At 40.6% G+C, this 15,621-nt stretch overlaps 1 protein-coding gene across 4 annotated transcripts in view; it reads left to right on the top strand.

The window, feature by feature from the left end:
* The window catches only part of OSBPL8 (oxysterol binding protein like 8), a 126,111-nt gene that overhangs the window by 30,125 nt on the left and 80,365 nt on the right, over positions 1–15,621 (top strand). Inside the window, exon 1 of one of the 4 annotated variants that reach the window (XM_015406675.1) lies at positions 9,119–9,254. The exons of the other annotated variants lie outside the window; for them this stretch is intronic. Within the exon in view, the coding sequence (XP_015262161.1) occupies positions 9,119–9,254 (136 nt within the window). Of the gene's footprint in view, positions 1–9,118; positions 9,255–15,621 lie in introns of those variants that run through there. 4 annotated transcript variants of the gene reach the window in all.

Raw genomic sequence — 15,621 nt, 5'->3', positions numbered from 1 at the left:
GATGGGAATGCCTTGGTCCTGGCAACGTTTCCCCCCATTGTGAACAGTAAACCTTTTTTCCCTTTCTTTATATTTTATGTTCAGTATTTTAATTCTTTAAAAGTGTTGCAGCACAGTAGTGGCGAATACATTGAACATACAAAGGCATTGAAACAACTGATATACATCGTTGTATATAGTCTAGAAATTATCTGATTTTAATGCTGATTAAATTTTAAACAAACATGTTAAATATTTGTATCTGCATTGTATGTATGTTTTTATTATGTTTGGGTTGTAAAGGCCAATGGTCATATACAATAAATTTTCTACCTACCTACCTACCTACCTACCTACCTACCTACCTACAAAGGCATTGTAACTATAATTAGGGTACTATTATTCAGGTAGATAAATTTTCAGATGGATATTTCTGATTTTCACATGGGTTTTACTTCCTCACATATTCCCCCGTCCCCTTGAATCTAAGCACCACTAGAGCCAATTAAACAAGTCACTGAATACAGAGAGACTGGGCTAACACTACTTCTTTTACATTTAGGAAACATAGAATGTTATAATAGATTATACAACAATAACTTAATAAATGGATGTATAATGACTTTTTTCTTAGTCCATTTATGTTTTCTATCTCTTATAATGGACTTTAATACACATATATTGTAGTTACATTTAACCATTACCTATTTCATTTTCTGTAGTGCATAACATAAGAATCCAGTGTGTTTCCCACCCTTGACCTTATTTCTGTTTTATAACATTTAACCTAACCAATATAACTACATCTTACATCTTTTTATTATTTGGGACACATGGGGGCCTGTGAGACTCACAGGAGGGGATCCTATCTCTCCTCCACTATCTCACTAGGCCCGGTGTGGTCTCCAGGTTCTTTGCTGGCAGCTGTGAACCCAGCGCAGCCCCTGGGGTGGCTTTGCTGCTACCCTGGCCTTGATATGAAATTTTATTACAGCTGTCACCGGGCTTGCCATGGCTCCTGGGCTTCACCATGCAGAGGAAGGAAAAAGTATTCTCTGCTTTTACAGAGAACACTATTTTACTTTTTGGGGGATTTAACACCCTCCCATATATTTTTGGAACATTTCAGATTTTTCTGCAAACCTGGGGAGTCCCCCAAGATTGCTGAAAAATCGGTTTAGCATGGATGTGGCCCCTATCTGCGGATTTAGGTATCCGCAGATGGGGGCCATATGTTGCTAATAGTATATAGATGCCTTGTTTTCCAATAATTTGCTAATATCATCCTCACAGTAGTTAACACATTTAATATTAATTTCTTGGGCAAGTGTATAAAGCTCTTTTAACATAGTTTAATAGAAAAAATTGGCATAAAGGGTAGAACAATTCCTAATACTTCTGAAATAACACCTGAAACTTCCCCCACTGTGCTTACTCACATAGCCACCACATGTGTTGAAAATCAGCTTTGTCTTTTGAACAATACCTGACAACAAGTTGCTGTGAAATCTGGTTAACACTTCTGCCTTAGTGTCTAGACCTTCTAGTAGTAGGGATGTAGTTTTCCAGCTGTGTTCACCCTGCCTGGGCTTTAAAGAATTTAACTAATTGCCAGCTGGTTGTCTTCTACAGGCGCATCAGGAAAAATGTCAGCCTCCTAAAAGAATAAGGTAGCTTGTAGAACTTCATTCTGTGGATATTTTCAAGGAAGGCTAATGTTAGGCTTGGGTGTGGATCTTGTGTCTTCAGTAGCAGGTTATGCACTATCACCTGGAGATGAAAACAACAGCAGCAACTGTAAAAGTCAATGGGGTTGATTTTAATGGTTATTTTTTCCTTTAAAGGGGCAGTCACATTTTCAGTTGTCTAAGGTCTTGTGTTCTACTCAATTTTGTTAGCTGCAATCCTTCAGCAGCTTCCACTCTAGCCCTCTTCCTCTATGGAGGAATTTGTAGAGCAGCGCCTGGCACCACCATCCCCACTCCAATTCTTGCAAATTGGGGGAGGGCTCATAAAAGCAGGCATTCCTCTGCCCACCGGGGGGGGGCTGGCAAGCCTACTGGGGAGGCTTCCCCCTCTGGTGCTGCTTCAACCCACAGCAAATACGCTTCTTCAAGGAAAAGGAGAGGGGGCGGGGTACAGAAAGGCACTGGCACCAACTCCCAGAGCAGCGCTCCCTTACATTCCTGCTGCTCGAAATGACCCCTGGTCATAATAAAAAAGTGAGTAGTGGATGCTTTCAATTCCCCCTGTCTGTTTTTCTGTACCTTTCCCCTAATATTTTTCCATCACTTTAAAAATTATTCATTTCTACTACTGATTGTCTGATAGCTTCAAAGATAATGAAATTGGTTGTCATAATTGTTGCTAAATAGAGCCAGTGTGGTATAATGGTTCCAGTGCTGGACTAATCCTGGGGAAGGCTCCAGGGGATAAAAAAATGTACCAAATAGCAAAATAAGAAAATACTGAGGTTTGTTAAATTATCCTAAGCTTGAAATAAGCATCACCGTCTTTTTTTTTTTGGGGGGGGGGCGCTCTTGAGATCCATGGGCCACATCTGCACAGGTAACTGAAACTGCTGCTGTTCTGGCAACTGATAGAACTGCTCACAAATGTTCCTGAAGATACAAATCAATTCAGTAACTGGATGTCAACTTAAGTTAGTTTATTTTTGTGTCCTAATAAACACTATTCCTTAGGTTTAAATGAACACTGTGACTACAGAGCTGCCAATCATTATAACAATTTTTCTATCATGTTTGTTAAATAGGTGTGCAACTCAGTGCAGACAAATAACTTTCATATTGTAACTTTCAAGCTGAATTAAATAAAGTATCTGTTGTTTTTGAGTGTAAAGATGTTTCTAAATACTTAGCATTAATTCAAATGAATAGCTTTTACTTTTTAAGCAAGTCAAGATTTGTTAGCTTTGACCCCTCTGTTGCCCTATTGTACAGGAATAATGAAGAATTTGGGCTCTTTTTGTAGCAAGAACTCCTTTGCATATTAGGCGACACACCCCTAATGTAGCCAATCCTCCAAGAGCTTACAGAGCTCTTCTTACAGGGGCTACTGTAAGCTCTTGCAGGATTGGCTACATTAGGGGTGTGTCATCTAATATGCAAAGGAGTTCCTGCTACAAAAAGAGCCCTGCCGGCCCTCAGTCTTAAATGTAATAAACTGTCATTGTGGGCCAGCATCATCAGAACTGTGTGCCATGTATTTAGGTAAATATCAGCAGCTACTGAGAGCATATTGTTTTGTTTGATTGGTCTGTTGCGTGGCACTGCAACTTTTCTGAAAGAATGTGTTCTACTTTTCAGCTTAAGGGAATTCTCCTGATTTCATCATGGATAGTAATCTGTTAACTAGATAATTAGGGGACGAATCCGTTGTTTGAAGAAGACCAACTATAGAACTAAGGAACTTTGTTGCAGCTCTTTGTCTAAGTGTACAGGGAAATGGTGCAAGTGCTTTACTCCAAACACAGACCTTTAAGAGCAGTTGGGTTTCAATTTGCTGAATTGCTTTATTTTTAAAGGCCTTTGAGTGAATAAGTACAGCTGTGCCAAATTACTTAATGAAGCATGATGCTGAAAGCTAAAGCTGTTGACTATTGAGACCAAACAAAGTCATCTACATGTGCTGCTAGAATAAATACTGAATTGCCTGGTTAATGCACTGTGGTTATGTAGAAGTCAAGCTGCCTTATATATCTAAAGGTGCTTAGGGTTGACTGACTTCTATCATGAAATATTAAAATGGGATACTTTTGCTCATGATCTGTAAATACCAAGTTGTATAGTAATAGCTAGTTATTGTTCTGGAGAACTCCAGAGGGGCCAGATCCCACAGGTACAGTATCTGTTTGGTATGCAGATCTTAAGTTCAGTCCCCATCATCTCCAATTAAAAGGACCCAGTGGTATGAGATGTGAAAGACCTCAGCCTAATACCCTGGAGAGCCGTGCCAGTCTGGGTAGACAGTACTGAAGTTGGTGGACTAAAAGTCTGATTCAGTAAGGCAGGTTCATGTGACATGAATGCTACGTAATCTGCAAATTTTCCTTTAACTGCTTAGCCTTCTGTAGCAAACATTGCTTTTGTAATATAATGGTGTGACAAGGAGGGAGAGGTGCCTTTCCTCACTGTGAAACTCCCTTAAAGTAAGGGAAGAACCTGGTCACCTGTTAGACCAGTGCAGATATAACAGGGTGTAAACTCTAGAGAGTACTTTATGGAAAACATTGTAGCATCCATGCAGTCTAGCATGTAGGGAAGAGATTAAGAAAAATATTCCAGAGAAATATATTGTACTGAAACAAAGCCTTTGTAAAAAGAAAGTTTGTTGTAAAAGAAAAAGGGGGAAAGGGTGGTTATTTTCCAAAAGGGGTAGGGAAAAGGCAAAACAAAGTACAGAGAAAAGGCACACTCACAGATATACTTACAGCATACAGCCTTACAAATAAAAGTAATAACGTCGGTCAAACTTCGCTAGTTACACTTTACCTAGGCTCTCAGATCATGTGCAGAGTTTCTTGCAGTAACAGGTGTTGGAGTCTTAAACCCCTACTCAACTTTCTGTGGACCTCAGTTTCCACTGAAGACCCAGGGAGAATCTCAAATGTCCAGATATTTATGATCAATGGAATCTGACCTAAAACAGCCCTTTCTGTAAGATTGATTAGCTGGTTGCTTCTATCCAATGCAAAGCCTCTGAACTCAGGCTAACTTTTCCATTAAATAAATTACTATAGTCCCACCCCACCAGGTAATCAATAATTCTGAATTCCATGATAGTGGGTCTTCTTACAACCCATTTTCCGTTTGTCTAAAAAGGATTAGGTTTGTCAGGATGTCCCAGTGTAGAATGGAGATGAATGGGTTGTTCTAGTGTAAACCCCAAGGGTCCAAATCCCAGACACTCTAGGTGGCACTCTTGAGCCCTAGTAAGGTTTTAGGGTTTCTGTAACAAATGGGTTTTGGCTAATGCAGCAACTCTGAAATTGGTGTATCCTCTGTTTCTTTGTGTTAAGCATCACAACAGTTGTATAGATACAGTCCTAAAAGCTACCATATTCAAAAGTTCTCCCTATTTCTTTGTAACACATTTTAAACAGTAATCAATATATGATGTCAAGAGGCTTATTGTGGTGGTTAATAATTGAAAAAGTCTAATTTTTCATTGCAAGCTTTCCTTGATAAGAAACTTGATTAAGTTGGCCACTTGAGTCTGTTGCCCTTGGCAATTCAGAGAAGGTGCTTGGGCTAAAATAACTGAAACCTGAGTAGTCAACAAGTGTATGGGAGGAGCTAGCAAAGAGAGCAGCTGAGATGCAAGTGTACAGCCAAGTGAGACGTAATAAGCTGCAGGCTGCCTTTATTAAAGTGCTTGAGCTGTAACCTGATGTACTGAAAGGAATTGTGCCTCAAAAACTGAGCGTGCTTTGATACCGTCAAATGACCAAGCTGGAGAATATTAATTTATCTATTGTAAGACATTAACTGTTCTTATAATATAAATTCTTTGTGGTTTGGATTTCCATTCTGGGAATTGGACACGTCTCTGAAGGCAAGTATACCTCTAACAGATGTTGTTGATTTCATAGGAGAGAAATGGTTTTAGCAATTTGTGCTGTCTAAATTGCATATTATGCAGCTGTAGCATGACAGCTACTAGCAGCTCATTTTGTTTTCTAGACAAATACATTATTTGAGGAGTACATGTTGCTAATTCATGTGTGGAAATGGGAAGTTATTTACAGCTTTCTTTTAGGTAGCTTTGTTGATTTAACAACATGTATAGGGTTTCTGTCTGATCAGGTTACAATCAGAAGTGGGACTAACAAACCTCCCTCTCCCCTAAACACCACACAGTTGCTTCTGTAGAGTTAATTGATTTTGGGAGCTATCTCGGACATGCCCTAATGTCTGGTACTGTTACCACAGCAAAAGAATAATGTTTGCTGTTTATAGCATGGCATTGGCTTCAGATGCCTTGTATTTGCAATTGAAGTTATTTTAGAATTGGGTTGGGGGGTTACTCTTATTACAGTTTGTGTTTATTGTTTGGGGTCTTTCCTATAACATTACATTAAACTCCAATTTTCAAGTATGTGTGTGTTCTAATTGAGTTGTAGAAACATTATGATTTTTATGGGGTTTATGCTATTCAGGTCAATATGCATATGAGTAAAAAATATGAACAGCAGATACCAAGCCTGAATCTTTGCAAACCAAGTGGGAAGCAATATTGTGGGAAGCGGTTGTCTCTGAAGAAAATATTAACTGTGATTTTGAAAGCTATTAGGTCCCATTGTGCTTTGTAGCAACAGGTATGCAAAGAGATGCCCCCCCTCCCCATTTGAATAGGAATACATAGTGGAAACAATGTTGTACTTGATTATCCTGTCTTTCCTGTTGTATAGATTTTGTAGCATGGTAGCACAGTAAAAGAGGAAACAAAGGTGGCGATGAAGTGAGATGTAAGAAGGGAAAGGAAATCAAAGGAAACAAGGCCTGAGAGAAAGGAGGAGGTATATGAAATGGGGGTGAGAAGGGAAAGTGAGGATCACTCTCAGGCCCTCTTTCTATCAGTCTTACTTTTCCTTTTTGTTGATGTCTTAATTGATGCATCTTCCCTTTCATGTTTACATCCCCATGATGGGGAAACAAAGGGGCATATAACTGTTAAGAGAGAAGAGTGACATGCTTGGGGAAGCTAGGTGTAGGGGGAATTCCTGATAACAGAAATTTGTATAAATTTGAAAACTAAGATATATGTTGAAGATACTGTGGTGTTTTTCTGTGACGCTTATAACTGAGGTGTTCATCTGATCTAGCATGAGCCGAACTGTGTTAGGTGAAGGGCAACTTTCCCACTTGTTTCCTATGTCTCCCAGAAGCAATATAGGGATGAAATGGGGGACTGCAGTGGGAATGGATTGCCAAAAATCTCCCTCCCCCATTTCACAGATAATCGTGCCTTCCATAAATGGAAAACAAGGGTAGGAGCCAACCCTCATTGTCATTAAGACTATAAACTTGTGTCTGGGCTTCAGACTACAGCTGGGAACTCTGGTTGCTGAATGCTCTTCCCTGCCCAAGAATGTTTGCATATAGAGAACCATTTGTCAGGAAGGGCTCTAATCTAGACTAATAATAATGCCATGTCTTTCTCACAGAGATCCAAGGCAGATTACAAGTATGATAAATACGTTCAATCAGTAAGCATATTTGAAGGTATGATAACATTTGAATCTAACAGCAAAGATTCCTAGTAAGATAAAATAATGCAGTTGGGCTGGGATTATAGAATGGGGAGAGGGCAGAGCAATGCATGCAAACATACATATTTAAGGCAACAAGACAATCACTGCAGCTTTACTTCTTCTACAAGGCTATGTGTAGAAATCGATGTACAAGAGACAGAGGGGGTACTATTTATGTAGTATTCCATATGAAGAGATGTGGTCCAGCAACAGATTTACTACCTTATTGAAAACAAGATCTGAGCATGAGCATGCACTGTCTCATCAAGGCCAGCAATTAGATCTCTTTATAGCACAAATAAGGTTCAGTAATGGAATTTAGAAAATATATGATGATGCACATTAGACAATATTGTAGCATAAAACAATTATCTGATTCAAACACAGGGAAATATCATGTATTAATTATTTTACATCATTACCATATCTCATCTAGCCTAACTAGCAACATTAACAGATTCATTCCCATTAATCCACTTAATCCTTTATTTTGAGTTGAAGTATCATATGATGTGTTTATTTCAGATAAACACACCTTGAATGTTTCCTAGTCTTCATTCTAAACTGAATAAACTCATTCTTATTCTAATAAGAATGCAGGACAGACACATTAGCACAAGATTGGATATCAGGAGAAAAAGCTTTCCTGTTCCTCTTTTCTCTTGCAAGTGGAATGCCAGACCCCCACCCCCTCTACCTAGTATATTTTTGGGTTCAAAGCCTGGTGTGGAGAAGAAAGTAAACTAAAAATGTCTTGGAAGCATTTAAATGAAAATCGGGGGGAGGGGTAGATAAGCAACTCCCACCAGTGATTCTCCTGTAAGAGTCCCATCCCTGTATTAGTGTTACCAGAAAACCCTATGTTGCCCTTGTATTATCCAGTTCAGCATTGAAACTTCAGGTCTCTCTCTCTGTGTGTTAATGAGCATTATTATAATGAATTGCAAAGCTACAAGGATCGTTATCTAAATATTAGGGCACTTTTCCATTATTCAGTCGGTCAAGTCAAGTTCAAGTTAGCCTTTATTGGCATAAATTGTCAATACAATTTTTATTACAAGTCCACAAAACACATAGAAGCAAAGCAAGCAACATTAATTAACTACCTAAAATCATATATCTATAATTTTTCATTATTCAAACTTCTGTACCATAATTTAGTGCATTTGTATGCACAAGAAATGATATAATGGATCCAGTTACAAACTGATGCAAGCATTGCCTTTAAACAGGTGCATACAAAATGAAAACTAATGGGAGATACACAAGCAGGAGCCAAAGCACAAGTCCTTATTTGGGGATTTTTGCACAATTTTGTTTTCTCTTTGGCTGGAAAAGCAGGAGTTGGAGGGAGAGAAGCTGAACTCTACTCCTACAGGGTGACATGACAAGATTTGGATTATCCATGTGGTTGGTGATGGTTTACATTTTGGGGGGTATGTCACTGTATACTTTATGTGCATTTAAATAGGGTTTGAAAGATCAGGCTTTGAAAGAATTTCCTCTTAATTCTAAAAGACTTTATCAAGATAGTTTCTGGCGCTTACAGAACATGTGATCTGACAGTTTGGTTTGGGTTGCACTCAGTGGCAGAGGGCTGGAAAGCTCCATTTTAAGCTGATTGAGACTCTGGCAGCCCCTTGAATTGAATTTATAAACTTCTCTTGGCTTTATTGCTGACTTCAACCCTCTCTGATGTATCTTCTCATTCCACGTGTGCACAGGGCACTTTATCCATGTGTGTCTTTCTTGCATGTTACTGACCAGAATGTGAGGGAAAAGGCTGTCTGCAACATTGTTATTTCATCCGGCTAATGCTAACCAGCCTTTTGAATGACAATAATCATTATACAGAACATCTTACTCATGAAGGAAGAGGGTCCACTGCGTCGTAGGTTTTCTTCATATGCTGGGGTTTCGCTTCCTCCAAGAGCTGATGGTCGAAAACTTATCCGGAATGCTTCATTCGGAGGATACAATGAACTTACTCCAATTTTTCGAGGTTTGTTTTGTCTCGCTTTTTTATGTTGTATGTTGTCACAAAAAACTTTTAATCTTTGTTCCAAATACTGCCTTTCAAAAATCATTTGCTAAGATGGTCTTCTGAGGATGCACTTTTTGCAGGCTTCATATAAATGCAGCTGATTGACTACAGATTCAGATGCTGATATATCCTTGATAATTAGAAAAGCACTTTACATGAGCAGTATTTATTTTTTTTGCTAAAAGAAGTCACCACACACTTGGATCCCCACAAAATACTTTAAAAGTAAATGATACAGTGGCCAATTCTGTATAGACACTTTCAAAATCTAGACAAGATTATTTTTCACAGTTTTATACACCCATCAATTTTTTAAAATTTAATTGAGCTAAATTAAATCTATATTGCATCATTTTGGTTATTAAATAACTTTGAACTGCTTATATGAAAGGAAAATTGGTTTCCATTACTTCTAGTGAACTTAATAAGTCTTGAAAGAATAGAAATATACTGTAAATGTGAAATTTGTTCCTGCTACAAGTAACAAAACATTGAATACATGGAGATTGAATTAGCTTTAGAGTTGAAGAGTGTACGGATTCTTGAAGAGAGCTTGGAAGGTTTTTGGGTTTCCTTGGCACTGCAGTGCTTCTCATTCCATTTTTCATTCATTCCAAACAGGGTGAGTTGTTTTGGGATTTAAGTTGGGGCTTCTTGAAAGAAAAGAAAGCCCAGAGTAGCTGAGGATAGAACTGACAATTAGGTGTGTGCATTCGGTTTATCCAAACCGGACCCTCCCCCCCCAATACCTCACTGGTATTTTTCTGGTATTGTTTCAGCCAGATATCAGCCAGGTTGTTTATCTGGCTATCTGATATGGCTGAGCCTGAAAAATCCTTTAAAAATTCAGGATTTTTTTGGGGCCCAGATAGCTGGTGTTTAAACACCCTTTAAGAGGGATTGCAGTCCTTTTAAACGTTTTCTGGATAAAGCCACGGCTTGCTGAAGGCATTTAAAGGGACTGCAAGCCCTTTAAATGTCTTTGGAGTTCAGCCATGCCTTTCCCCCCTCCACTGGAAACAATGGGGGATGGGGGCACCTTCTTCTGGGGCTGATAGAATTGGACCCCCTAGTCCAATCTTTTTGAAACTTGAGGGGTTTTTTTTAGGAGAGGCACCAGGAGCTATGCAAATGTTGTGCCTCTTTCTCAAAAAACAGAGCCCCAGGTACCCCTGGATCGATTCTCCATTATGCCCTACAGGGGGCATTGATTATAATGGTCCCCATAGAGTATAATGGAGCCAGAAAAAATTGGTAATCCTGAATAGTTATCAAATCCGAATACCATACCAGTATTGAGATTTGGGAATATTGGGAAATACCAATATTTTTTGGGTTCAATATACCTAAACCCGAAAAATATAATTTTTTTTTGCACACCCCAACTGACGATGTTTAGAAAAGACAGAATGCTGTGAAAGTGAATAGCGGTAAAGCTGGGAGAGGGTGTTTAATAATGTAATCACTTAATTACTTTGAAGTCTTTCTGGTGGCTGGGCTTAAACCCTGCCCCTTCTGTCCACTTGATAACATGATAATTTAATCATATTATAATTATATGTGGAAACTAAGCAATTGAAAATAACTTTTTTCAAGTTAATTGGTTATCATATTCATTTTATAGGGTTAAATTACAAGCGAAAGGTCTTAAAAACTTTCAGGCAATCTGGTTCCCAGTAGTTACATATCTAGCGGAAAACGAAATCATCCCGAAAAATGAACACCTTAAGAACCTATTATACTTTTAAACACAAGATAACCCACGGAAAACTTTTCAGACTGACTGCAATTTTACTCAACCATATCCCATGTTTGTTCCCTATTCACTGTACTATTCTTTTACGCTTTGTATGCCTATCGTTAACCTGACTTATGTTGTAATATATATATAAAACAAGTGGAGACCCGCAAGAAACTTGCGGAATGGTTATCCTGTTCCTCACACCTTTGCTTCCTCCTGTCTCCCTCTACCTGTCTCACGCTCTTTCTCCCTTCTGCCCCCCTTTTCTTTTTCTCCTCCAGCTATGGCATTATACTGATCTGTAGTTCCTTCCCTCCTCCAATCCCACCCTCCCCAGTCTACACCCCACAAATGTCCAGGAATTTCCCAACCTGGAGTTGGCAACACAATTTCCTTCCCACCCAACAGCCAACCTACCTTTATCTGCCTCTCTGTCTGCAACTTTCCATCTCCACACCCCTCCCCCACAGCCTCTACCTAGGAAAATTACAGTTTTTCTCCACAGTGGGGACCAAAACAGCTTACATTATTCTCTCCTACTTTTAATCTGCACAACAACCCAGCTTTCATAGGGTGGCTGCTGATGAACAGTAGCAAGCAGCTGGGCCTACTTGAGTCATGCAAATCAGGTGGTATCAAGTCACCCAGAGGGTGCTGCCGAGGGATGCCAGCCTCCAGGTGGGACCTGGGGATCCCCTGTAATTCCTGCTCATTTCCAGACTACAGAGATAACTTCCCATGGAGAAAATGGATGCTTTGGAGGGTGGACTCTGTGACATTGTACCCCACTGAGGTCCCTGTCCTCCCCAGGCTCCTCCCGCAAATCTCCAGGAGTTTCCCAGCCTGGACCTGGCAACCTTATCCAGAATCCCCTGTCGGTGGCCAGGGGGGGAAACTGGAAACCCTAAAGTGCTGGCAGGCCTAGGCTTGGCAACCTCTAAGGGGGGCCTGAAGGAAACCCCCCCCCCCAGACTTACAACTGAACTCAAGGCAGCAGAGATCTGTCTCCCTGGAGAAAATGACTGTTTTAAAAGGGGGACTCTGTGGCATTATACCCAGTTGAGGCCTCTCCCTTCCCCAATCCCACCTCAAAACCTCTAGGGACTCCCCAGGCCAGGCCCCAAGGCTCCCTCCCTCCCTGAAAGGCCAACGGAGGCCTGGAAAAGGGCCCTTCCCCCACACCCTTTCACTCACAGAGCAGTTAGAAGCCTCTTCTCCCCCCCCCCCAACGTTCTAACCTCTCTCTCACCGTTGGTGTCTGAAGCAGAGCCCTGCAGAGCCCATTTCAAAGGGTTTTTGGGGGAATTCAGTCATCCCTGGAGCGATTTTGTCACTTTTTCGATTTTTCTGCACATAATGGAAGCATGCTGGGTCTGTAGGAGAAGAGTCTGAGGCCCACGGAGCTTTCTTTCCCTCAATCTAAGTATCCGCACGGCGCCCTCTGTTGGCTATTAGAATATATGATTAATAAAAATTTAATTGGAAAAAAAATTACAAGCAAAAGAGCCAATTTAGTGTAGTGGTTAAAGTGTGTGTAGTGGTTAAAGTGGTGTAGTGGTTAAAGTCTAATCTGGGAGAACCGGGTTTGATTTCCCGTGCCACCACTTGCAGCTGCTGGATGACCTTGGGCAAGCCATAGTTCTGTCGGAGCTGTTCTTGAAAGAGCAGTTCTTGAAAGAGCTCTCTCAGCCCCACCTACCTCACAAAGTGTCTGTTGTGAGGAGGGGGAGGGGAAAGGAGTTTGTAAGCCAATCTGAGACTCTGAGTGAAGGAGGTGTATAAATCCAATCGCTGCTTCTTTCCTTTCCCCATGACCTGCAAAATCATAATGAACTATACAGATTGGCTTTTGCTTAACTACTACAGGCCACATAATTCACTTTTTCTTGTTATAGAATTGTAACCTTTTCAGTCTGGAGTTCACATAGCTTTGGTCATATGTGTGGAAAATTCCAGAAGCTACCTTATGCAAATCTATTAAAGGCACAAAAAATTATATAGTGACCCCCCATGACAGATTGCTATAGTTTTTTGAATTCTTTGACTCGGAGCCTTAGATTTATGTGAGTTACTATGTATGCTAAATCTTAAACATAACCTTGGGCTCAAGATAATGTAGCTTATTGTGTAGCAACTTTATTTATTTACTTATTTTTATCCTGCCCATTCTGACGTAGGCTGGGTCAGGGTGGCTTCCAACAAGATAAAACTTCATAATACATAAAACACATGAGGGTATAGTTAAGGTAAATTATCTGAAAAAAGCATAAAGTGTCAATATTTCCTGCTGTTATGACAGTAGTTGGCATGTGGTTCATGTTCATTCTTAACAACTTGTGTGATTTAATTGGCCTTATTGCCTTTCTAATAACAGGCAAAGCATGCAATCTGGAAGACTTCATTAAGTCAAAGCATTTGTATTTGAACAAGCAGAGACTTTGAAATGGGCACTTTTGAAATTCAAATTAATTTTAGGAACTTGAGGCTTCTGGCATTTAATGTCCTATTTTCTTTGTTAATATCCTAAGCAAGCCCCACAGATCTCAACATAATTTAACTTCTGTGTGAGTGTTCCAAGTATTTCAGCCTTTGTTTCAAACAACAAAACAAAGCAATTAGCCTGTGTAGGCTTTTAAAATACATGCAATTTATAGATTGTAAACAAAACAGACTGATGTTTAGTTTGCTTCCACATGGAAGCATTTGGTATCCAAACTGAAGCAGGTTGTTTTGGGGTTTTTTTGTGCATCCGCATGATGTCATCTCCAAGCATCTACTTTTCAGGTTTTCCCCTGCTTGGATGTGATCTTGCTTGTTGCAGTCTTTTTGGAACCTGTTGTATGGATGAGAAAGTGTGTATTTTTGATGGTCCGGGCCATACTAGCACCATTTCCCTTGCCTTGGAAGTTGAGATTTCAAAGGAACTAATAGATCATGGCAATAAATAGTTCTAATGTTATTTCATTGTAGGGATCTAGTAATTACCATTGTGTTGTTGCTGTTGTGCTGTTGTGCCATGTTTTTAGGAGTCATAGTAATTAGGAATAAGCTGGGTAGCAAATGATTGCTTTAAAATTAAGCACAAAAGAATTCTTGGTATGTGGAAATCAAATTAGTTCAGTCTGTCTTGCTGTCCTCATTTTGTGTTGAGCACCAAAGGGCAGCCTAATTTGCATACTCAAAGCACCTAATTTTGTATTCTGTATCAACTGTCTATTCCTGGCAAGTACCATGGAACTGGAAAGAAATGGAATGATCTTACATAACATTGCTTGTATCTTCTGTCTGCCTTGATTCTCCACTTGGGAGAAGAATATTGCCTTGATTCTCCACTTGGGGAAGAATATTGGGAAAGTTGAAACTGGCTTGTATTCTGCTACCCCGATGTTTGTGCTCCAGCAGTAGATTACTTTATATCAAGGATTTAATGCGTAAGTTTCTCCCTTGATCAAAACAAAGCATTCTTTCTTAGAATTTAGCTCTTGATAGAAAATAACTGGTTGTCCTGGTCAGTAAACGTAGGTGCATATCTTTGATTTAAATAGAATCTACTCCCAATGAAGCTTTTCAGGATCATAGTACTGAGACCCAAATCTCTCCCTTATAATAAAAGAGTTTTGGGTGCCAAAGTTCTAAAATGCACTCCTTTAGTGTTAGGCCGAAAAAACTGCCACTCGGAAGACACTGGCTGGGTTCATTGGCTGCTTTGTGCAGTCCCGGCCAGCGTTCCAAGGTCATTTACATATGGAAGCTGATTGGACTACACTCCATTCCACACCTGAAACTCACCCCCCCCCCGCAAGGCAGTTGGAATTTTCAGTTGGGAATGATGTCAGCTGCTCCCTAGGCAGAGGCTGTGTGTGTGTGTGGGGGGGGTTTTGTAAAACTTAAGACAGACAGGCAGATAGGGTTGCCAACTCCAGGTTGGAAACTTCCAGGATATTTTAGGGATGAAGCCTGCTGAGGGTGGGATTTGAGGAGGAGGAAGAGGGGGACCTCAAACAGATACAATGCCATGCTGCCCACACTCCAGACAAGCTGTTGCCAGTCTCCAGGTGACAGCTGGAGAGATCTTAAAGCTTTGGTGCTACTTCAAAGTTCCCCAGGAGCCCAAAACAGAGTAGTGTTTTGGAAAATCTTGAGGAATTGTTTGGTGCATTTACGATGGGGCTCCTGGGGAACTATTGTTGCCAATCTTGGCCCAGCAGCCATCAAACCATTCTCTTCAACCCCCTGCTGTGCAGCTGACTTCCCCCTAGGGTTGCCAATCTCCAGGTGGGACCTGGAGATCTCCCACTGCTACAATTGATCTCCAGATGACAGAGATCAGTTCCCCTGGAGAAAATGGATGCTTTGGAGGGTAGACCCTATGACATTATACCTGCTGAGTCCTTCCGCCCCCCCCCCGCCCAATGCTGCCCTCTACAGAATCCACCCCCCAAACCTCCAGGTATTTCCCTCCTTAGAGCTGGCAACCCTACATTCCCCTCAGTGCCTGTTGGGAGTGGGTGGTGGGGGAGGGGAAGGGAGTGGGCGACCGGAGGCTTCTGCCTCCTGTCTCCGGTCCTGGAGTGGGGGTGGTGG

Source organism: Gekko japonicus, unplaced genomic scaffold (assembly GCF_001447785.1).
Source record: "Gekko japonicus isolate JY-2015 unplaced genomic scaffold, Gekko_japonicus_V1.1 scaffold188, whole genome shotgun sequence".
Taxonomy (NCBI): Eukaryota; Metazoa; Chordata; class Lepidosauria; order Squamata; family Gekkonidae; genus Gekko; species Gekko japonicus.
The sequence above is the reverse complement of the archived record's forward strand: the minus strand, read 5'-3'. Positions and strand labels throughout refer to the sequence as shown.